The sequence below is a fragment of the Manduca sexta genome, chromosome 3, assembly GCF_014839805.1.
Source record: "Manduca sexta isolate Smith_Timp_Sample1 chromosome 3, JHU_Msex_v1.0, whole genome shotgun sequence".
In the NCBI taxonomy this organism is placed as follows: domain Eukaryota; kingdom Metazoa; phylum Arthropoda; class Insecta; order Lepidoptera; family Sphingidae; genus Manduca; species Manduca sexta.
The window spans coordinates 932,110-956,692 of record NC_051117.1 but is presented as its reverse complement, the minus strand read 5'-3'; the positions used below and the strand labels follow the sequence as shown (position 1 = coordinate 956,692).

Sequence of the window (24,583 nt, the reverse complement as noted above, 5' to 3'; positions counted from 1 at the left end):
AATTTTAGTAATATTTTGACACTGTGACGTCTCGTCGAGGTATCGAACCCCGGACCAGTAAGACGAAAATATAGCAGTAATTGGAATCTAGGGGGAGACAGCCCCTCCTCCCCCTCCATGACGACACCCATGGCCACGTATGATCTTTAATCTGTGCTACATTAGAACAACCAGAGGCCTTATTCTATATGACATTGTAAACGTATAACGCGGTGGTGTCATGTTCTTCGTGAAATTTGTGTGGAATGGTCTTCTGTATACCAATTTCTATTGTGTTAAACGTGACGCTGTGTGTTATGTTTTCGTTACGCATTGTCAAAATAACTTGCGGGATAGAGAATAAGGCGTCAAGGTATATTACTGGACATTAAGTTGATTTGACTGGGCATGTAGTGTATAATTTTTAATATTAGTAACATCAATAAAACATCACATTTCGGTATCATTTTTTTATTTATTTTATACATATTGTATTTTAATTGTCATTTCTGTTAAATGAAAATAGGTACAGTCTTGGAAATATTAAAAAAAACGTTATCATATAAATTACAACAAACAGAGCGTTTGCCCTTAAATAGAGGTCAACGACCCACGCGACATATTTACACTTAAAAATATATAAAAAAGGGAAAAATTAAATTTAACCGCGTATGCTTCGGTATTATATCTACCATACCTCTGGTACTTAGTTTAATAATTTATTTACATAGGAGTTTAAGTGAGCATCGACTTCGCGTTTCAACCAATTATGTATGGTAATTTATAAATATTTATTTTCCTAATGTATTCTTTTTTACAATAATTTCTATCTATTAATCGCGAATGTTCAGTTTCACGATAAATGTTTTACAATCAACATTTATAACTACATCAATATATATTTTAATTTATACATACTATGATATTTTAACGGATTGTTACAAAATCATATTTATTTATTTAATTATGGCAGGATGATGGTATTTATAGCGTGAGGGAGCGGTCGTATAGCATTTCCAGAAAAAATTATAATATTTAAGTACAGGTCCATTAATTTTATACAAAAATGTTACCATATTTACAATAATGTGACCATGAAATGAATAATATTGATACATTTTTTGTGTCTAACAGATATTATTTAAATCGCAGTTATCTCAAGTGCTGTGCCAAGAAACTCAAAACCCGTCACACACCTCTTATACAAAAAAACTGACTCAAATTATACACGCAAACAATTTGAAACACTCAAAACCAATAGAATTTGTAACATCTGAAATATAGAAAAATTTAATTTTTTGTATAAGACCTCTCCCTCTATTCTGACTAGGCAGTGATGATTTTCAAAATAAAACATCAATCACCTATATTCAGTGTTATTCTACTCTGGTAACACTCATAGGACACTCAGATATATCTATTGTAAAACAACGCCAAAAGGTCTTGTTCCACTCGTCAATAATGATATAAAATTATAGATTACAATAAATGTTTAATCTGTAATATTTACCGCCGTTTTCAATTTATGATCCCAATCTCAATCTTCAATCCGATTCCGAGAAAGAACCAATCAAAATAACTTATTTGTAAGCATGTCAAAAATACTTTGTTTTGATTGGTCAATTTTTGAGATAGATCGAAAAAAGCGATTGGCATCTTTTATTGAAAATGGCGGTTTGCCGAGTTTCGATTATGAAACGTAATATATGGAACACTTAAAAACAAATAGACACAATTCTTTTGGCAAAAATACTGTTACAAAAAAAAAAAAATTAAATTGAATCCAAATTATATCGAATTGATTGGACTGACAAGAACATTGAAATTATTTGAAAATCTGATACATCTAATGCACTTTTTGATATTTGTTTTAATTCTAACAACATTAATCCAAAAAATAATATAACCCTCTTTGTACAATAAAGGTGGAGAACACTTGATGAATTAGAAAAGACTCCGTTATTAAATTGATTAAAATGATGTCACAATAAAAAAACCTGATTTAATTATATATAAATATGATTTAATACTGTGTTAATAAAACCACAAACATAAAAAAGTGCAAAAGTCATATAAAACCTTATTCTATGGACAAATATTGTTTCGAACAAAAAATACATAAATATCACATACTAGTTATTACTAAAATGATTTATAGATTTAACATTTGTCTATCTAACTTTTTAAAATGGCAATATTCGTTAAGGGACAATGTGTGGTGAATTTATCGTTATTTTTTTTATAAATATTTTTTCCGTAATTTTTTGTTTTACGAATAGCAACATAATCTTAAATTGTACTGAGAATTATTAAATGTACTATAAATGAACTATATGAAAATAATGTACTGAATTGAATGATCTCTATGCCTCTCGCCACTTGATTTTCAAACATTTGTGCGTGCATTTTATTCTTGTTACTATTCGTAAACCTTTCATATTGTGCAAAACCTATTTAGTGAAACACACATTTTAATGTCAATATTGAACCCATGCGAATACACACAAATCTGCACTACTGTAAAATAGAATAACTAAAAAGTATACAATTATTGTTTTAAAATAATCTTGCAACCCTATACCTTGCATACAAAACGTCACAAGTATAAAGGCGTATCTCACACAGGGTGACCAACTAAAAAAAGCTATTTACAAAAGGCCGATTGATTCTTATAAATAACCTAACTAATGTAATTTACAATTTTACATGTCATCATTTACGACGTCGATTAATTTATTTTTACGTATCCAAAGGCGTTAAGTGACCGCGTTATTAAATTTAAAAACAAACACCGCATTGTCTCTGAGTCGGCCGATTCACGATTCACTCTTAATAGGCAAGATATTTTTGTATGTACATGTATAAGCTAGCTGTATCCCTAAAGGGCAGGCAGTACAATTAATGTACTCTTCACCGAGCTAACTTTCGATTGAACGCGAGAACGCCAAGACGAGCATAAATAATCCCGAGCAACTTATGAACAAAATTCTTAAAAATTTGTTCAAGCGGGGACGAACTTCAAGCCATTACTGGTTCTCGGTTTAAATACTAAATCAATGAGACGACGTGTATGGCAACAACCAGAATGGCTTGCAAAATATTGGGCATTCACCCCTTGTTTTAATAAAAACGCGCAATCACCCTCCAATGCCCCAGAGATCACCATCAGAAACTGAGGTTTTCTGCCGCGCACGACAGAGTTATAGTGAATCAGGTTTGCGAGGGCCCGTCCTCCAGCGGTCGGAACCTCACAAAACCATCCTGAGCTACCAGCATGCTATTCCCTTCAGCCTCATTCGGGATCTCATCTTGAGGCTGGGAATATGATGCCTCGTAACTGCAATTCCTTGGAGCCGGTTGGGGAGTCCCTAAAGCACAGGGATAGTTCCTCTCATTAGGGTCTTCCGAAAACCCGTACAAATCCGTCGACTTAGGTCTATCTGGGAATCCGTTTCCCTTCCCTCTCTTTTGGCTCCCGCTGGAGTTCACCACGGAAGTGGACGGCGAGTGGCGACGCTGGGAACTTCGGACCTGACAGTCGTTGCTATAACTTCTATTGGGATTGAGGGTCTGGATACCAGAAGTATGGTAGGACGCGTTCTCAGTGTTATAGTTGCCGTATTCGTCAGGCATATGCGGCTGGTGGTAGTGGTGGCCAATGGTAGAGTCGTAACCCATCGTCATGCAGTTCGGAGGGTTTTTGCTCTTCGCCCTGTGCTTTTTGCGAGGGTTGCTATTAGTACGCGATGATACCCTATCATACGACATGTGCTTGAAGTTATGAGAAGATCTGTTGGACCCGCCGTTGTAGTTTTGATTCTTTATGTCCCTCATGAAGTCACTGTTACTTCCGTATTGGATGACGTTGTACTCGTGGTCCATAGGATCATCTCCTTGCAAGCTCTGGATGGCTGGGTCGCAGTTCGAGTAGTGATCGTCTGATGACTCCATTCCGTTATAGCCCATGTTGGGGTGATGTTTGTTGATGAGGTGGTTGGTCACACCCTGGCTGGACGTAGCGTTGCTCGACTCAGTCGAACTGCTGTGCCCCGCATTCGCTATCGAGCTGTGACCTGAATAATTCTCCGTTCCGGAATTATTGTCACAATTGCCCGCTAGTGTATTTAGCGCGAACCGCGGGTGGTCCATGGGGGGTCCGCAGTACGGATCTGGCATGTTCGGGTGGTGACCACCCTCGTAAATCGGCTTGCCAGTCCTCATGGTATACGTATGGAGATTAGTGTTGGTATTACAAATGGCAGGGTAATCTGACTCGAACTGTTCGTTGCTCGACCCGGCCGCGCAAGCGAAGAGTTTTAATCTGGAGATTTTACTCCCATCAGCTTTCTCGTGCTGCAACGCGACGATAACCTTCAGACTGATGACCCAGGACACCAGAGCTATTATGCTAATCTCTATCAACCTGAGCGAGAACTGGTACCCCCACTGGAGCCAGTTGAACTTGGTCATATTGACCTGATTGATGCCGAAGATGCCATAAATCTGCACCGTCGCCATCAAAACGAAGAGTAATGCCGTGGCAAGATTTATATGGATGGCTTGGTACAGATTCTGGAATCCGTTCATACATGTATGACTCTTCTTTTGCAATACAGTTTTTAATGTTTTATATACACAGACATAGCAAATTCCGAGTGTCAGACACGCTATGATAAAAATAATTTGACACGTAAGACCTAATACCCTTTTCTCGACACCATGACTTCTGTATATGGTGTCGTTACTTTCAAAGATATGCAACATTACGCACGTGAGGACGTGCAAGCCGCCGCCTACGATTATCGTACGCGGCCGCAAGAGGAAAGCACAGCAAGTATTCTTAAAGTTACTGGTACTGTTGATGAGAAGGAACAATATAGTACAAGCAAAGGCGACGCTCAAGAAAATCTCCGGAACGTGAAGAAGGATCTCGCTGATGAACACTGGTAGGGAGTTGTTGATGTTGTACGGATCGTAGCACATGTAGAATATACGCATCAGACACACAAACACCAGTATAAGATGCAGTATGATGAAGTAGTACTGTGTGAAGAGATGCGTGAACTTATTGTACAAACAGATTTTAAATATTGATATCACTGCTAGAACAATAAACATTATTGAAGCGGAATAAAGATGTAAGCTCCAGGCGAAGGGCCACGTCTCCCCTGCTCTTTGCACTGGACCATTGTTCTTCGGATCCTGTTTCAGTATCTTCTTATCAGAATTCACGTTCGCTAGATTGTGATACCTCTCTGTAGACATTTCAGGATCCTTCAATTCAAAACCTATAGTGGTAGCTGGGGTGAAGTACTTTCTACTATCATTCCTATCGCTTTGCTTATTTGTCGAATATTGAAGATTTCGCCTCGTGTTCGTCTCGCCATTTTGGTCGACTATGAGAGGCCTGTCTAGGTTGTTCATATCTGGATCCAGAACTGCGAGAACCGACCCCTCAGTAGACGCTTCTCTGTTAGAATCGCTGAGGGTGACTCCGGCATCTTTAGTGACGTAGATGTCACTCTTTGAAGTTTTCTCCGGAGGGTGTTGAGGCTTGGCCGTAACAGTTCTGAGGAGGACATCTGGAATGTCCTCTTTCCTCCCATTGGATCCAGACAGGATCCTCGATATGGTCGGTATGTTCAACGAATTGGGAACGAAGTCTGTGAAGTTCGCTTGGTCGGGCGTCTTCACGTCGCTGTCTAGTTCGTCAGGCTGCGGAAGAGAGAACATTGCATTAAGTAAGCTTAGAAACGTAAAATAATCATTTTATTGCAGTTGTTTTTTAAAGATAGGATAGGAAAAGGAATTAGAAACGAATTTTTATGAAAATTTATTAACTTATATGTGAATTCTGGAATTTGCGATAAAATCAAAATAGTTCCTTTACATATTTAACTATCGAAACTTGCAATAATAATACATTTTAAGATCAGCATTTACCTTGTGACTGGGTGTGTTGAGAGGTTTCTTCTTCTGCGGTTCGATACCCGCGGGGGGCAGCGGAGGCGCGGGCGGCGGCGCAGGCACCTGCGGCGACGATGTCTCCTGAAATAGCATTTGTTTAATCATTATTTTCTGTATCTTCACCTTTCATTGTAACCATTTCTTTTATGACTTTTAGTATGTTTGCATGAGATAATTTTGCTTATAAATTATAGATATTAACTGTTCAAAGTTTAATCTTTAGGTTTTATTACCCAACTACCTAAGGTTAATTTATGCTCAAATGTAGGTATATTGTGATGCTCCATTTTCATCTTTATAGTCCGAAATATATTTCAGTCCTAGCTTCTTTTTGTCCTCTCAATTTCTCCGGTCCATTGCCAGTCCGCTTGTGCTATCAAAGTATACTTGTAGTTTTGTTTTAATATTATCAACATCTCTTGAACATTAGAAACGTCTACCCAAGTTTAAACTGACACATCGACAAGTTACTGTTTGGAATTGTAGATGTAACAAGATTTCTGTTCGTACAGAATATAAAATAGCTGTTTTAAAATTTAAAACGTCTACAGCTGTTGCGGAAAGCGGGAATAACAAACCACATACGGTGAATACGATTTGTGGCTAAATAGTGAAGAGGAATACTTGTTTGATATTTTATTTGAACGCAATGGTGAAGAGTGGTACAGTCAGCAACAATTCAGTTGAACAATTACAATATATTAACTTCAATCGATATATTCTTTTTTATTTGTCTAAAATAAATTCGACTAGAGTTTATTATGTCTATTATTTTATTTAACGATTGCTTGTAAGGACACAAGTTTAAAGATGGTTTGAAATTTTGAATATATTCAGCTACCTTTGTGGCTTTGTGGCCAATAGAGAAAAACATGGTAATTGGAAACACTTCAACGAAATAAAATCATTTTTAATAATCCTTTGAAAAGAACTTTAATTATTTTATTTCGCCTTATTCATGTATTGTCTAGTGTAAGAATCGAACTCTAGACTTCCTTGTTTACAGCACGAAGCGGCTATGAACAAATCGGTTAGACTACGGCCATTTAATGACGTATAATAATCAGCTCATTATATGCAAAAAAAAACAAAAAAAATTTTTTTTAAGTGCACCAGGATTTCTTTTAAATATTAGTTTTTTAGTACTTAAGTGTCGTACCTGTCCGGGAGGTCTAATGGGTATCCTCTCGTGACCGGGCCCCAGTGAGGGCGGAGGGATCGGCCGCCTGTTGAGATAGTTGTTCCCGTCCGTGTTTGTGCCTGCAAAATGAATGCAATTATTTTGATTGTGAATTAAGTGAGAGCTTTAAAATATTTTTGCGTCTCAGAAACTATAATTCATATCATATTTTTTTATAAATCGTAATGCAATTGTTTTTAACACTTGGATATAATTTCCATTTGCCATACAGCAATTTGCAGTATAACATAAAAATTAAACTATTTTAACCATTTATTTAAATAGACATGTTTTACCACTGAAAATTATTTTTCAATTTTGCTTAATCCGACCTCAAAAATCACGCACCTCTAAGTGTTGGCTTATCAGCGAATGGGTTCCTATACTCCGGCGGCAGGGGTGGAGTGAAGAACGCTCGGCCGGGGGGTGCGTACGAGGGCACGGCCCCCGCGCCCCCCACGCCGGCCAGCAGCGCCGCGCCGTGATGCTGCGGTGGCCTGCAACAAGGAAACGTACATTTAAGCAATTATAAGAAAAAATGGTCCTACGAACCAGATAGCTACAAATTTACGCAACAAGAAACTATGTTAATAAAATATTGCACAAAAATTTTATGTATAATTTTGGTCTAATCTTGGCCACCGGAGCTGATCGTCAAGTTATAAAAAAAAAACATCAATAACCAATGGTGTCCCTTTTCACCTAACGTATACTGACGTAACAGATATTATTAGACAAACATGCAAAATATATGCAACGATTCCCGGAACAAAACGTGATATCACGTCGAATGTGTCGCGCGAGCAACTCGAACGTAATAATACAAAAATAGATTCGAGTTTTAATGGTAATTCTCATTTAGGATTCAAATAGTGGTTACGTTATTCGCTGTGTTGTCAGATTGAATAATCAATTTAACTGCTGGAATTTATTCATTGGCTACAAACAAGAAAATTTAACTGCAGAATATAGTTTTAATTCTTATTACAAGACTAATTGTGTTTTATTACTACTTACTATTGTTATGATTGTGGAAGTTTCATGTTTGGAATTGGAATGTGTACCAGATGTCCCTGTGGTCTCGGATTCAATACCCGGGTCGGGCAAAGTGAAATTTGGTTTCTATGCTCTATTAGTCTGGAGTTTGGAATTTGTGCTCTACTTAGTGATAGGTTCTCCCCCGTCATCTTGGAACGGAACGTATAGGCAAAAAGTCGAGTACCCTGGATGCACCTCTCCGTACCCCTTCAGAGATAAAGTCTTCAAGATACAAGTCTGTCAAGTCTTAGATTCAAAAATGGTTATTTTATAAGTATATATATAATGGGACGGAACGCACAGGCGAAAAGTGGGTGGCCTGGGTGCACATCATCCTATCCCTTTTGAAAAACACGCGTGATGTATTTGTATAAGCAGACAGATCAACACAATATACACAAATAGGTATTTCGTAAGTATATATAGTCAATAAACCCACTGAGATTTTTATTTCAGACTTTCAAGCCTTTAGAAGCTACTATCAGTGATAAAATGTAATTAATTCAATTGCAAACGTTAAATCAATTTGCAAACATCAAAAGGAACTTGGGTCATGTTTAAATCCAAGTCACAGCTGAATACGACGAAGTATACATAAATTTGTCCGTACTTAGAATTCTTGATATGTAGAGATGTTCTTGGGATAGCAACAGTAGGAAATAAATATTGTTAGTTTTTATATTATTAGCAACTGTTAACAGTGATGGTTAATTGTTGTCATATTGTATCATTATATATTATAAAACAATGTCCCCCGTGCCTGTCTGAAAGCGATAGACAAATCTACCGAACAGATTTCGATGAAATTTTGTATGGAGATAGTTTCGAGACGATATAGGCTACTTTCTATCCCAGGAAAATATATATCAAGACTTTTATCTAATAACTCTTTCATCCAGTCGATTACGTGAGCAAAATCAAATTAAAATAAATTAATGTGATAATTTGTCAATATGTTCGGATACGTTTATAGCCCATGAAATATGCTTTTGTGGATGAAATTTGGAACGTAGATATACCTTTTTCCTGTTTTCAACTTATTTTTTTAATATTATTTATTACATTCTTCCATATAATACAATTTCTTAAAAAAAAAATAACATCATATCTCGACAGTGTTTCCATCGAATTACTAAAAAAACGTATCTCAATAATAAACAAAAATTCTCGAGAAAAAAAAACATAAGAATAACCATAACAACCCTACAACTTATAGAAGTAACCAAGATTGTATCATAATACATATAAAACATTGTATTATTGAGCGGGTAACCCTATTTGCTGGCATTTCTAATGTCATTGGCCTTAACCGACCGTTATAACATGAACTCTAATCTAATGCACATGACGGGCGCACGCGGCTCAACTTAATACTTTACCATGATAATACAAAAATTGGCAAAATGCCCGCATAGTCGCCATTCAGTGGGGTTTATTTTCAGTACACGAACCGCATTTTAATGAAGTGGCTTTAAGAAAAAAAACTTGCCTTAATGCTGTATACTTGTTGAGTTTGAGTCCCACGGTCGACTTTAGTAGGCACGGCATATATAACATTAAAATTTAAAATCCAAATAACGAAGTGCATAAAAGACATTTGAAATAGGCCGGCATAATTGTTTCGACTGAGAGGAGATAATTTTCTCGTCATTCGATATTTTATTTGCATACCGATCTGCTTACCATCAAGTGCAGTGGGATCAATGCCGTGTTTGGACAAAAAAATGATGTAAATTATTACCCTTCGCCAGTCGACAGAATTACGCCGGCTTATTTAAAATCGTGTGCATTCGGTCATTTGAATATTGTGTTAATAAATAAAACCACATACTCGTCTTCACCTCTTCCAACATTATACCAAAAATCTTTATCAAATATTCCGGTTTTACTATTCTGATTTTTTGATTATGAAAACGATCCGGTATACACAGGCTGATCCTCGAAACGCGAGTCACTTACGTGGGCCACTATAGCGGGCTTTAAACCTTACGTACGGTTGCCTCAAGGGAATAAAGTTGACCGAATGACTGAGAATGAAATTATTTAAAAAAAAACAAGCATTACTGTATCCTCCTAAGGGCAGACAGAGGTTCAAATGCACCGACTTTACCGAATTATATGAATCGACAAATCATTGTTTATTCTAGTACAAACTGATGATAAAGTTTTATAATTTTACAAGGAACAAACCTAGTATCTGCTTCTAAGAAAACTAAAACTCCATAAGACCTACCTCAACAGTGACATTCCATTTCGAGGAACGCTACGTGTGGCTCCAATTATCTGTATTGTCCAATATGACAGCCATAAAATGCTCAACGGGACGTAATAAAATCGTATCTCGTTTATTGTATGAAGAGCCGAGTGTTATACGGTTTGGTACCACTATCCGATAATAGATGGCGTTAGACGTTTCATGCAGTTGACTCGAGAAGTAAAATAATAAATTTTGAATGTGTTAATAATAATTAATATAGCAGTAAACGAAATTGATTTTTATAATAAAAATGTAAAGTAGGTAAATAACACGTATATTTAATATCAAAAATGTGTTTACTACTTTATAGTTTCAACCTTTCACCGCTAGATGGCGCTTTACACAAAGACACGGGATTATCATACTTATTTTTAATTCTCATATTACTAATCCCATTACTGGACTTAATAAAACTCAAACAATACGTAAATCAGAGCACTTCCCAGTAACCAGTAATACGATAAACTACAAGAAATACATATTACAGCACATACATCGTATACCCAGTGCATTAGCAATGTAGAAATAAAGACTTCTTGGAAAAACACGCTTGTGGAAAATAAAAACTGCGGAACTATGAACCACCCTAATAGTGTGGGGCGAGGGGGGGGGGGGTAGATTAATGACTGTCTCGCGAAGTGTCCGCGAGATTGGCTACACTTAGCGCAAGTTCCCCGAGATTTTGTCGAAAGGTGTAATTAGAAGTTGGGCTGGATTTCGTTTTTATTGATTTGCTGACGTTTACTCACGGATACGCCTGTGAGAAACTCTGTTTGTGACAAATTTATAATGTTGCGTATATCATTACTAGAATTAACGTTTTCTCTGCACCAAACATGATCAAAATCAGTTCAGTAATTTAACCGTGAGATCATACAAACATAAATATTTTTATGGTAATTCTAAGTGCGTTGGAGACTTAGAAACGATATGAAAAAAGTAAGGACTTTTTTCTTGTTTCTACTACAATTTATTCCGCAATCCACAACCGCTATTTTGCAAGGGATTTATAAGAGATATTATGTGATCGACAATAACCAGGCCCATTGATATCTCCCACAAAAATGGGCACAGCATCTACCAGTCATTATGTTACAAAATATTTTACTAAACTCCTTGTCTGAATCCAAAATCCTCCTTAACATAACGAAATAGTAACACCACAACATTTATGCACAAAGCCTTTGAAAAATAACAACATAACTCCTCTTGTAAATGTTCAAGTAGTTAATTTATATAGAATTCTGTGTGAAAATTTACAAACTCCTAATACACAGGAATTACTGTCTACAAATACGTACGTTGATATATTCGTTAAAATTATTTTTGTTTGAAAACCTTAGTTTATAATCTATTACTAATAAATAAAGCTGAAGTTTGTTTGAACGCGCTAATCTCAGTAACTACTGGTTCGAATTGAAAATTACTTTTAGTGTTGGATAGTCCTTTTATCGAAATAGGCTATATAACATCACGCTATGACCAACAGGAGCAGAGCATCAATACTAATACATAAAATTGAAAAGTTTGTTTAAATATGCTAATCTGATTTACTACTAAACTGACTTAGATTTATTTTACACTAATATAAGCCACATTACTCTTGAGTGCTATAGTCTATATTCTATACCGGGAAAATATAAAGCTTGACTTTAATACCGGAAAATATTTTTACACAAAAAAAGCCGCGAGGATAAGCTAATGTACAAACAAAATGGCCGACATAGACTTCCAAAAAAAAAATTTATTCGTGTGTTTGTATGTATTTTGTGTAACATATAACATACAAAATATATTGTATTTTTTGCATGACACAACTGCGATATGACATAACTGAATTAACATTTCAATCAAGCTTAACTTTAAACCGTCCGTTTAGAAGCGATCAGGGGCGGACAAAACGTTGTATTGTTTTTATTATGTCGGGTTTTCGTTCCCCTGTCACGCTTTGTGCAGAAATTGACAAATGGCCGCCAAATCCCGGGATCCGCTGGAACGCTTACATGAGATTTACAGTATTTTACGTATGCTTGATATATGTGTTGATCATGTAATATATTTACTTTATGAATATATTTCATATACAGGGTAATATTGACATTGTGTTACTAAATGAAACCACTTGCTTATCTTTTTTGAAAATAACATACTAATAAGTTACTTAAATCGAAGATATCTAAAAAAAGTGTAAGTTTCGAACAAGATAAATATAAATAAAAAATAATTTTAATTTTATACGTGCTAATACCTCTAATACTCTGAGAAAATTCATCGCAGCGGCAAAATACACATTCAGACCAAAAAACACCCCATATTCGTACAAAACTATAAAATGATCAACAAATCAGAAAATTAAAACTGGGATTTTTGGTGAAATTATTCTTCATTCATGATTATAGATGAGCCTGTGTCTCTCTATTACCGAACAGGCCGGCATAATTGCATCAACTGACGAGGGATGGCTTAGTCTATCTATTCCACTCTAAGTACCATTGAGTGTAATGAAAGCACTTTACCATCCTGTGTAAAAAAACTAGCGATCCGCCCCGGCTTCGCACGGGTGCAATGCTGACTATTTAATGGATGTTATTATTATACATATAAACCTTCCTCTTGAATCACTCTATCTATTAAAAAAACCGCATCAAAATCCGTTCCGTAGTTTTAAAGATTTAAGCACAAATAGGGATAGAGAAAGCGACTTTGTTTCGTACTATGTAGTGTTAACCTTATTCGAATGTATTTTCTATCAATAAGTATTTTTTTAAATCTTCTTCATAAACAAAGCAGGTACCTCTAAGTCCTGTAAGAACCTCTCATTCCAGTAGCCAGTCGATAGTTTCGAATTTAAATTACAAAAACAGATTACAAACACGATTATATCAAAGTCGTGCTGTCGTTAACTGCTAACGATTTGCATAATCAACTAAGGGCGATGTCCTATTGAGAGCTACCCGTTCATCTCTTGAGCTTGGAAAGATGACTTGATTTTGTCTTTTGTTCATAAATTATCGTTCCCTATAACAAGGAAAGCCTTGTGATACCTACATTGCCAAGAATTTTTCATTCTTATTTCAAAAGTCGGTGATGCCGCACTTCGTAGGCGATGTCAAAACTACCAACTATATTTTTTTTTACTTATAAATAACATTATAAAAAAGGTCGCATTGGAGAGAGAGATGGAAGTATATAATCGTCGTAGAGAACATGTGTAACACAAATCATAGTCAAAATATATCATCCGCTTTTATAGTGAAGTCTGTCAACTCGAACTAGGGCTTGATGGGCTATGGCCTAAACCCTCTCAGTAGTACAGTACGCCCGTGCCCAGCAGTATAAGAGCATATAATACAAGGCGGTGATATATGATATATAAAAAGATGGGATATAGTAGAGCGGTGTAACTGTCGCCTTAGCTTTGATTAAATATTTTATATTTTACCATCGTCTACAATATGAATACGTCTTATTCACTGGAGTTGCTAATTTTAACAGTTTTCTGAAAATAGATGTTTCGGCACTAGAATGGTTACTTATTGATAAATAGAAAAGCATTTTGCTTTTGATTTATTGCGATCCTTAAACATGAGTAATCATGTATAATTTACCACCGTGTTTATTTATTGTATAATGAAATATAATTTTGCTAAGATATTATTACGGAAAGCGATTTATAGTATATAGCACGCAGTGGGACTAACAACGCACTAAAATAAAAACTCAAGTGCCCTTAGAATCTGTATAGTCACGTACTTTAAAACTTCAAGTTAACACGAAAAGTTTAATCCTTTTTGCATACAAATTACACCAAACACTTGGAAACTTACGAACGAATGTGGTACGAATTTTTGATTCAGTAACGGGACATATATTTGTAAGATTCTTGGTATTGGTATATGAACTGATTTGTGGTGATGTAACAGTTATTTTGATTTCAATTTGAACTAGATATTTTTTTAAATTCGAATTTTATATATATTATAGTTTTTCCGTAAGTTTTTTTCTTTAATTTATCAGGACTTTAGCAGGTATTTAGCTAACTTTAAAGCTCTATCTTTGATTCAATAGCAAATAAACGCAAAAGTCCAATGACAAATGTTTAACCCCGTTAAAAAACAAATATTTGACCAATTTCTATAACCTAAAACGTCAAAAACATCCTGTTATAAAAAAAAAATATCTCAAAAACGAAACTAAACGATCATCTTTTGTACAAAATTAGTACGTAACAGTAAATTTGTAATTATGAAACGCAGAACTTCGTTACGTTGTGGAATAATTAACGTTTTGTCCTCGGCAACAATTATTTCACGACAAAAACTAAGATTAAGATCTCCCTCAACAAACTCGGGCCTTGAGACTCGAATTTTCATATTACATAAGAACTTTAATTAATTAATGAGGGAAAAAAAGATTTTTACGCTTTGAAATATTATCTTTTATGCCCGTTTTTTTTTAAGTGTTTTCGCATAATTAATGGCCTTTTAATTTACGCTAAGAGTACTTGACATTGTATTGTAACGGACTTTTTAAAAGAGAATGTCGCCATCTTGATAAGTTATTGTTTTTCAAAATGTCTTCTTAATTTCTATTTAATTGATGTTACATTGAACTAAATGGTGTTTAGCACATGAAAGATTTGTTAATAAATAATAAAATAATGTCAGCCCTGTATTATATACTTGCCCACTGCTGAGCACGGGCCTCCTCTACTACTGAGAGGGATTAGGCCTTAGTCCACCACGCTGGCCTAGTGCGGATTGGTAGACTTCACACACCTTCGAAATTCAGGTGTGCAGGTTTCCTCACGATGTTTTCCTTCACCGTTAAAGCGAGCGATAAATTCACATAGAATACACACATTTGTTAATGTTTGGTATTAAATGGGTAGAGCTACCAATTTGCAAATAATTAAATAAACTTAAGCCGCCCCAAAATTCAAAAGTACATAGTCATATAATATAAATTTGAAGTTACTAAGATGATTCTCACCTTGATAAATACTTTTCATTTCCCGACTTGTCAAGGCCTTAATGAACAAATACTACACCCTGTATAGCCAACACGGACCTTTTTTTTTATTAGCCTACAGTATGACTGAGGCTTATCGCCACACTTACCTTTTTTTCATAGAAAGTATCGAAAAGCTCTCGATATATTCCCAAAGGAATAAACATCTCAAACTTGTCGGATAGAGGGCAGCGTTAATGAACAAGTCTGTGTTGTGAAAACATTCCGAGTTCGCAACAAGAACAATTCATAACGGCATTGATTGATAGAGACTTGGTGCGTACGTACTTACAGGGTGACCAGAAATAGCTTTTTGATTTACATTTCTTTTTTGCAAAAAAATATATCGCAAAAAAATATGATACAAATATTTTTACAATTATTTAAATTGGATGTCAGTATATAAATCGGATACGTATGATTTAGTTTTTTTTTTAATCAATAATTATAATTTTTTGTCCAATTTGTATTTAGAAAGGAATTTATGCAAAACAAGCAAATTAAAAGTAGCTAAAATAGTAAAAAATATACTTATTTATTTTCTTTGCCCCCGTACTCACTCTTTTCTCTAACATTATTATTTCTGATTTAATAAATGAATACAATAAAAAACCCTGTATTTCTTGCCACAAAAAAACCTAATTTACGTACAAACAATTGCACACTATTATCCCAAACTTTCATATCAACTAGACACCCTAACAAAGATTCCGTTCGCATTGTTTTTTCGCCGTGACGAAGGAAAACATCGGGAAAACTCGCGTGCTCACCGTTGTAATAAATCATAAAGTTTTTTGTTCCAATAACACAGGGATAAGTTTGTTAAAGTACGAGATAATAGAAATCTAAATTGAATATAGAATTATTGGCGAAATTGTGTGAGGATGATGGATTGTTTTTTTTTTTTATATACAACCTACTAAATTAAGAGATTTCATTTTGATGTGTTTTGAAACGACTCCAAAATGGAGGTTCTCAATTTTTTTTTATTGACTTGAATGACTTTACTTAAATTGATTTGGTTACGTCTGCACTGTCGACTGGATATTCTTAAGTATGTTATAGTCATGGAGGAGCGAAGTAATCTGACACAAGAATTCTTATACTACATAACTAGAATGCTTCAACCTCAAAAATACTATGCAACTGAGTTTTGGTTACTGAATAAACTTATATTTTATTATTAAAAAAATGACGAGACGAGCTTGTCGTTCGCCTGATGGTAAACAATACGACCGCCCATAAACAGCAGAAACACCATCCAACACCTTGAATTACAAAGTATTGTTTGGTATTCCACTGCGCTCGCCATCTTAGAACTGGATGAAAAAATTAGGTTCATTTTTCTATGAAAAATTTAATTATACTCACCTAGGCTTGTGGTATGTGGGATTGCTGTTAGTCTTGAGTATGTCGGCATTGGGCACCGAGGTGGGAAGAGCGTGTTCCCTCTCCAGCTCGCTCTCATAGCTCTCTAGCGGCACGTGCTTGCCTGGCAGCGGGTCGGCTGGAACAAACAGACGAACATGTTATATTGAAGAGAAAAGAAACTAGATAAAAAGGGAAATATGAGTTTGTTCTGTTTTTTAAACGCGCCCAGGAAAGTGACCCCATTGCACCTGATGGTCCAATAGAATGTCGACTGACGAGAGATGATTACCCCTTGACAATCGACACAATTATGCCGGCCTGTTGGAACAGCATATATACAGGCTGATCACGGAACGCGACACTTACGTGGGCCACTATGGCGGATATTAACACTTTGTGTACGGTGGTCGCTATTCGGGCAGATATAAAATATATCCGAACACCAGCGTAAACTAGTTCTTACCAGTTCTTTTGTTAAGTTCCTATTGTATCAACAAACATAAACGCTTTAAACTCATAGAATCACTGTAATTGTTCAAATTAACCGTCTATAAAATATAAATCTTCTTCAAAATAGTTCAACCTTCGGGAGTAAAGATGGCGGTATTTTTTAACACATAACAGCCCTTTAAATGTGGTAGGTTAAAAATAGACGCATAATTCACAGGATTGTAAGTAATTACCAGTGTCTGAGAATACCCTTACAACCAAAGGAATCGTGAGTATGAACTTTGAAAAAAGGGAAGTGGTTTAGGGAGAGAATTAATAATATTGTTATTTTAATTACACATTAAAATAACCATATTACATAAATATTATGTTTAGTAACATAAAATTAATATCAGTAATAATTAGTTCAATGAATAATAAATAATATGTAATTAAGATTTTATATCTTCAGCTCTCAAAACAATATCTCTGGAGAATAACGAAGATGCTAGCGCTGGTTGTAATAGGCTTAGTATATAACTCCCTCGTCTATTTTCATTAATTAAAACCCATATTATGGATTGGATTATGTTCGAAATAGTTGAATACTTTACTTTTAAAAATAACATCCTTGCCACCTCATCCTACTAATAAAAAATACGTCTTCAATTTACCAAGCAACCTCTCACAGCCTCTGATCTACTATATTATAACCTAAAATACATATTACAACTCAATCATATTATTAGCACGAGTTTTGCAGTTTTTATTTCAAACTCGACTATCTATGGAACTTAGGAAGAAAGCGCCAAAACGTGAGTAAATATATTTCATAAACAAAACTAATACCGCGACAAAATGGGAAAACTAGCTATATATTAGTTGAATACTTTAATTTTAAAATTAAAACCCTTCAAACCACATCCCATTGATAGCAAAAGACGTCTTCCATTTACCACACAACCTCTCAACCTCTGAGACACTATATTATAACCCAAAAATACATATTATTAATCATTTAATGATTTTTTATATTTACACGCATATCGGGTATCGAAATAAACTAGTTTTCGGATTTCATCGCGGGGTTCAAAGTTTTTTTTTAAACTGGACATTACGTTCGGGAAGAAAGCGCCGAAACGTGAGTAAAATATATTTTATAAATAAAACTAAAACCGCGATTAAATCCAAAAACTAGCTTTACATACAAATTAAACCCTTATTTATATGAAACAAATCAAACAACGCCACTACATTATTTAAAAAATGATGCCTTAGTTACTTCATATTTAAGTACTTTAAACGCTTCCCAAACAAATCGGATACATTTAAACACGGCCCGTTATAAAACAATGGTTACATAGACAGACAGACGTTTTGTTTACGAGACACTCAAGAGCCATCTTGGTAAACAATTGTGCTACCAAGAACCGTGAATGGTTTTCGTAAACAATCAAAGGTTTTAAATCTAGAAGGGAACGCCATTCACGGAATCATGAAACAGTCTGGTCAATTTAGTTTTAATGTATTTTTGGAAATAAATTTGTGATTTCTTTTTCATTGCCTTAGTAGGCAAACGAGCAAGTGGTCCGCCTGATGGTATGCAGCATCCGCCGCATGGACTTTGCAATATCAAAGGCACAGCCAATCTTTTGCCTACCGGGAGGTAAACACTCTTTTTTTCATGTAACCCTCGCTTCTGGTGTTCGAGTAATCGTCATTAAAATAAAACATGAAAACATCAGTAAAGACAATATAAGTAGCCATAGCAACTAAGAAGATGTCATTGTTGCTACCCAATTTATTCCGACTATGGAGTTTGAGAAGACGTACATTTTTTCGGTATGTGTGGAGAAGACCTCGCAGTTTGGTTTTCAATGGCAATAGAAATTGTTGTTGGTTCCTGCATCGGAAAGGGCTAAGGGTTATTAAAAAAAATTTGAAGACGTGAAAAGTGAGTGAAAACCTGTGAAAGCGGAGCGACATACCCGTGAAATTCCGAACAAACTCCTTACATAAAGAATTAAAAACAAAACACATTCTACATATCAAAACACAAACGTAAAACGTGTCACTTCCTTTCTTTACAACAAAAAATACCAATAAATATCAAGCACTTAAAGGGTTGTCATGGGGAATTTTAAACATAAAAAATCCCGTATCCCGCGTCTAAATATATCCCGGTGCGGACGGTAAGTGGCTTTGATGCCACTGCAAGAGATGGGAAACTAACGCAATCTCTTGTAATTCTTACAAGTTTTTTACAAAAATATGAAAAGTTATTTCGTTATTTGAAAGATGTCTATAAATCTAGGGACAGAGGTTTTGTTATAACAAGTTGTGGACGTTTGAAATGCTTTGTAAATTAACTTATGGCAAAATATAAGTGATAAAGGATGGGTTATATGATAGGAAAACAAAGAAAGAATAAAAGTATTCGTATACCTATAATAAATATATAATGACACACATAAACATTTAAAAAATATATCAAAAAATAAAAAAAAAAATAAGTCATTAGGCAGCAATATCAGCCATATTACCAACAAGCTCCCAGATATTTGACAGAAAACGAATCATCTTACTTCTTACTAATAATTATAAATGCGAAAGTTTGTGAGATTGTACGTTTGTCTGAAGTAAACGCAGAAACAACTAAACAGATTTAGATGACATTTGACAAAACGGTAGACCATATCCTAAATTAGTAAAAAAGCTACATTTTATCCTGGTAATGATCCCTTAAGTCATAATGGAAATTTTAATCTTTTTTAAATAGATGGCCCTGACGAGCTGTGTTTTAAGAACTTTTGTTGTGAGAAAGGTTTTCACGCGAGCGAACCCGCAAGCAACGCCTAGCTAACATCATCGGAACAAAAACACAATCCAACCAAATAATCGAACCTATACTTCACACGGTGTTCCACCATAATTAGTCACAATGACTATTATTAAGTTTAGTCCAAACGTATCGCATTGTGGTTTTCCTTCAACCGCGGAGTCGTGAGCGCATAATTAAGTTTCTAAAACCTTGGACCTTCCGATGACTCGGACCGTTGATTCCATTGTGATACCAGTTATAACTGGTTATTTGATTGATAAATCGATAGTAGAAGTATGTAGGAGCGGCTTGATGCGCGAATGTAAGGTTATGAAAATCTTGTTGGTCAAAATTGCTCGCGACTTCGCTAGTAAGACCTATTTGGGAAAATGTTTGGTTTTATCTTTGCACCTCTATTTGGCTGACAAAATGACTTTATATCAGGTTAGCTGTTGCGTTGATTAGCCAGAAGAAATATAAACCTAATTACAAAGCCCTATTAGATTAGTCAAGTACGAATAACTATTTATAGAAAGAAAGCATTTATTTCAGAATCATAAACATCACATCTATATTATAAAAAAAAAAAATCAGGAGAAATAACGCATCCTGCATCAAACAAAACCTAAATTCAAATATCGAATGCAAACTATTCGAAATTCGAACACGATGTTTTCAAATATCACATTCCTTTCCACTCAGTTATTTTTATGAAATCAAAATAAATAACACATATGGCGTACGGTACACGAATTGTACTGGATTATTGCGAAATATTTACGAAAACGTGTTGTTGGAATGATAAGTTTGTTATCCTGCGAAGGAAATCGTGTGTACGACTCGCGAATCTTTTAGGGTTGCCATGTTTATTTTCTTTAAATTGTATTTTTATGTCAAGTTTAACGCCCGAATTAGCGACCTTATGCCTATACTTATAGGTGTCAAAATTATTTTTGTAACAATGGTATTACTTTATTCTTTATTTCTAGATAGCCTGTGCCTATAGCTTCGCCCACGTGGAAAAGGTTTTCCGGGATAAAAAGTAGTTTAAATGCACTCAGAAGTAATGTAACTATCTAAAATAATCAAAATCGGTTTAGTAGTTCATAAGATAAGCCGCATTCAAAGCAACAAACTCTTCATCTTTATAATATCAGTATCTAGATAATTCGATGTCTGAGTAGCTTTGACTATTTCGGCCGCTAAGCATCAGTGTCCAAGCATTTTTGTTTTCAGTTCCTGGATATTATAATTAAAGAGCATTCCAAGTTACGAGCGTGTTAAAATAAAAAAAATATTGAGGGTATTTGTGACACTCCTTTGCTACAAAAACACTGAGCATTTGACAGATCGAGGCAGTCGGTCGTGAACACTCGTGCCGATTGGTGGTTGCCAGTTCATTTAATATTTTAATCCACTCTCTTCCGCTGCTGACAAGCGCGATTTAAACCATACAATACACTGGCGAGGAATATCTTCAATAATGATATCTGGACACCACTCATCAGATACAGTGTGGTCACTTTAGCGTATAAAAAAAGTCTCAGTAAAACACATACAGAACCTTCATCAACACAACAGCGAACACGAATATTTCAACAGAGCGAAATTGTGAGGAGTCCGGAGCACATTTTGTCCTTACTTATTCACGTTTGAGTTAGCTACGTGACGCGTGCCGTAGTTTAACGTTATTTTAGGTCTAACTAACTGGCAACTAGCACCAGATGTTTTAGATATACTAGTAGTAATAGTAATAGTGACTAGTAGTCACGATGATTCAGTTCGGAGGTCTGTCTGTCTCACATATGAAAGACCCATTGGTGGTAGATTTTGATATGCCAGAGTCCGCCTGGGTAGGTGCCACCGCAATGTCTATTTCTACCGTCAAGCAGCACTGTTGTGTTCCGGTTTGAAGGACATTATAACTAATGTAACTACTGGACATAATAGACTTAACATCCAATTATCATGTCTTAAGATGGAGAGCACAGTGTCATACCAAACTATACTTTGTAATTTAATGTTGGATGGTATTTCTACTGTTTATGGGCGGTTCTATAGCTTACAGTAACTCGCTTGTAGTTAAGCACTAAGCATACACTGCAAAGACGAATGTCTGTAGGTTCAAAACCCAAAGCCTATTGCTTTTTCTGGAGTTGTGTGTGTATTCTTTGTGAATTATCGCTTGCTTTAACGGTGAAGGAAAACATCGTGAGGAAACTTGCTACCTGAGAAGTTCTCTATAGTAATTTTGAGAATGAGTGAACTCTGGCAATCCACACTAGGCCAGCGTGGTGGACTAAGGCCTAATTCCTAAGTAGTAGAGAAGACCTGTGTCCAGCAGCGGGATTATAATACTGGGCTAATATTATTAAACATAGACTTTGGAGGTATTTTATTTTTATTTCTAAAGCAACTTATTTAATTTCACGATACATAAACGAAAAAGAATATTTCTGTACAACAGGATAAACGAAAGATTGTATAACATTTATCCATTTCCGTTTCCTGGCCGACATCGGGAACACTGTTTTATTTTAAACAAAGGTTTATTGTCGCTACAAGCGTAGAATAATTCTTAACAATGTCTCACAAATTGAATAAAATTATATTTTATACTACGTTATACAATCTATATAAATATATCAAGATGAAAGTTTGTGAGTTTGTATGTTTAGGGACGAATCTCTAGAATTTAACCGATTTAGAAAAATTCTTTCACAAATAGAAAGCTACAGTCATCCTGAGTGCTATAGTTTTTTATTCCGGGGAAATATGAAGCGAGACTTTTATCATAGGAAATCTTTCACGCAGGCGCAGCCGGTGGCAAAAGTTAGTAAGTATTAAATAGATTGTAAATTATGAGATATGTTCGAAAATATTTCACTCGTTTTATAATAAACTTTTACTCCTGGCTTCGCCCGCGTGTAAAAGTCCCTATATATCGTCCCATGGTGTAACGCGTGCCTATCTTCATATCAGGTACAAATTCCAGACTCCAGATTGATACTGAGTAGAAATACCCAAATCATTGCCCGACCGGGGATCGAACCCGAGACCTCAGCACTCTAGTCGTACCGTAATACAACTACACCACCGCACCAATCATTGTCATGATGTCAAACTCCCTCGATATTCCTTCACTGATAGTACACAGATTAATTTATCCCAAACACTATTAATGACTTCGGCACTAATGACCAAAAATATTTACCGGTATTTCTTTCCGGTATTTCTATCTCAATAGTAATATTTCACCGGTTAATGAATCCGCATTGGCCGTATCTCGGCTGTGTGACTCACTGAACCGCTATACGTTTTCGATTAAACCGCAGCCATCAATTGCAATGTCTGGCATTAATTGAAGTGTTCCGGTTTTTTTTATATTCCCTTGTGTATATTCCCGATGTTTAATCTTAATGATTAAATTGCTAGCTTTTTATTGTGAACAAAATGGCGGCACGTTTTAAGTACTAAGTGTTCGTAAGAAGCTGGTTTTCTGTGCTTTACATTACTTGGAATCAAAATACGTAGAAATTAGGTTTCTTAACTACAGTAACATTAAAATTTTCAATGTTTTGGAATAGTAGCTTCTAAATACAAAAAAAATACTGGCAAATTTATTGGTTAAATTTTTTATTTAATCTAAAGATTTTTTAACATCGCTTGTTACTCTGAAAACTTTAAATAAATACTTAAAATTATAATGCGTACGTTAAACATTACATAATTGATACGGTAAATAATAAAAACAAAAACAATATGTTGATAACAAATTTAAATTAGGAACAAAATGAGACAAAAAATAATTAATTAATTATCAAAATTCGAACGAATGAAGTTAGTCATATGAATGAGAGTTGTTACTAGTAGTACGAAAGTATGGTCCGAAAGTTCCAAAAGTTCGCTCACAATTCACACAGATCAGCGCATAAATCCCGGGAACCAATGATGTGTGTTTTATTGATGAACTATAAATCAAAAGTGTACTATTTTATTAACCGAATTGGATGAATAAATTTTATTACTAATATTGGTGTGTCCGTTCTCTTTTCATGTGAATTTCATTGAAGTATTCATTACTGATTGTTATTCATGAAGTTTATAACATATGTTGATTTAAATAAAATACATATTAGGGTTAATATTTAGAGTCCCGCTACGCTATAATGTAATTTGTGTCGCCTATATTTCGTCATATAACGAGGAACATGGATCTCGATTGATTTGTTTAGGCCGTAAGATGACAGTAAATGCATGATTACAGAAATATAATGGATGATATTAAAGTTGTCTAAAAAAAGGAAGTTTCTTAGTTTCAGGTACACGCAGAATTCGAAGGTCGTATGACGATCGACGTTTTGTTTGAGAAGACAATAATATAGGGTAATACGCTCTGCCGCAGTCACGACGATGCACAGAAATTGTCGGCTGTTGCCATCAAAATCGGTGACGGACAAAGCTTTGATCTGCCTGCAATATACTCCTCATCCATTTTCAAATAAAACGAGCGCCAGGACAGTTCACATCT

General features: G+C 35.2%; 1 protein-coding gene across 5 annotated transcripts in view; it reads right to left on the bottom strand.

Moving 5' to 3' along the window:
- Positions 1-434: 434 nt before the first annotated feature.
- The window catches only part of LOC115450223, a 616,159-nt gene continuing 592,010 nt past the window's right edge, over positions 435-24,583 (bottom strand). For all 5 annotated transcript variants that reach the window (XM_037439735.1, XM_037439739.1, XM_037439738.1 and 2 more), the window contains 5 exons: positions 16,803-16,938; positions 7,475-7,623; positions 7,106-7,206; positions 5,923-6,027; positions 435-5,694 (listed from right to left, as the gene is read on the bottom strand). In XM_037439735.1, the coding sequence (XP_037295632.1) occupies positions 3,190-5,694; positions 5,923-6,027; positions 7,106-7,206; positions 7,475-7,623; positions 16,803-16,938 (2,996 nt within the window). In that variant the 3' untranslated portion in view covers positions 435-3,189. The remainder of the gene's footprint in view (positions 5,695-5,922; positions 6,028-7,105; positions 7,207-7,474; positions 7,624-16,802; positions 16,939-24,583) is intronic.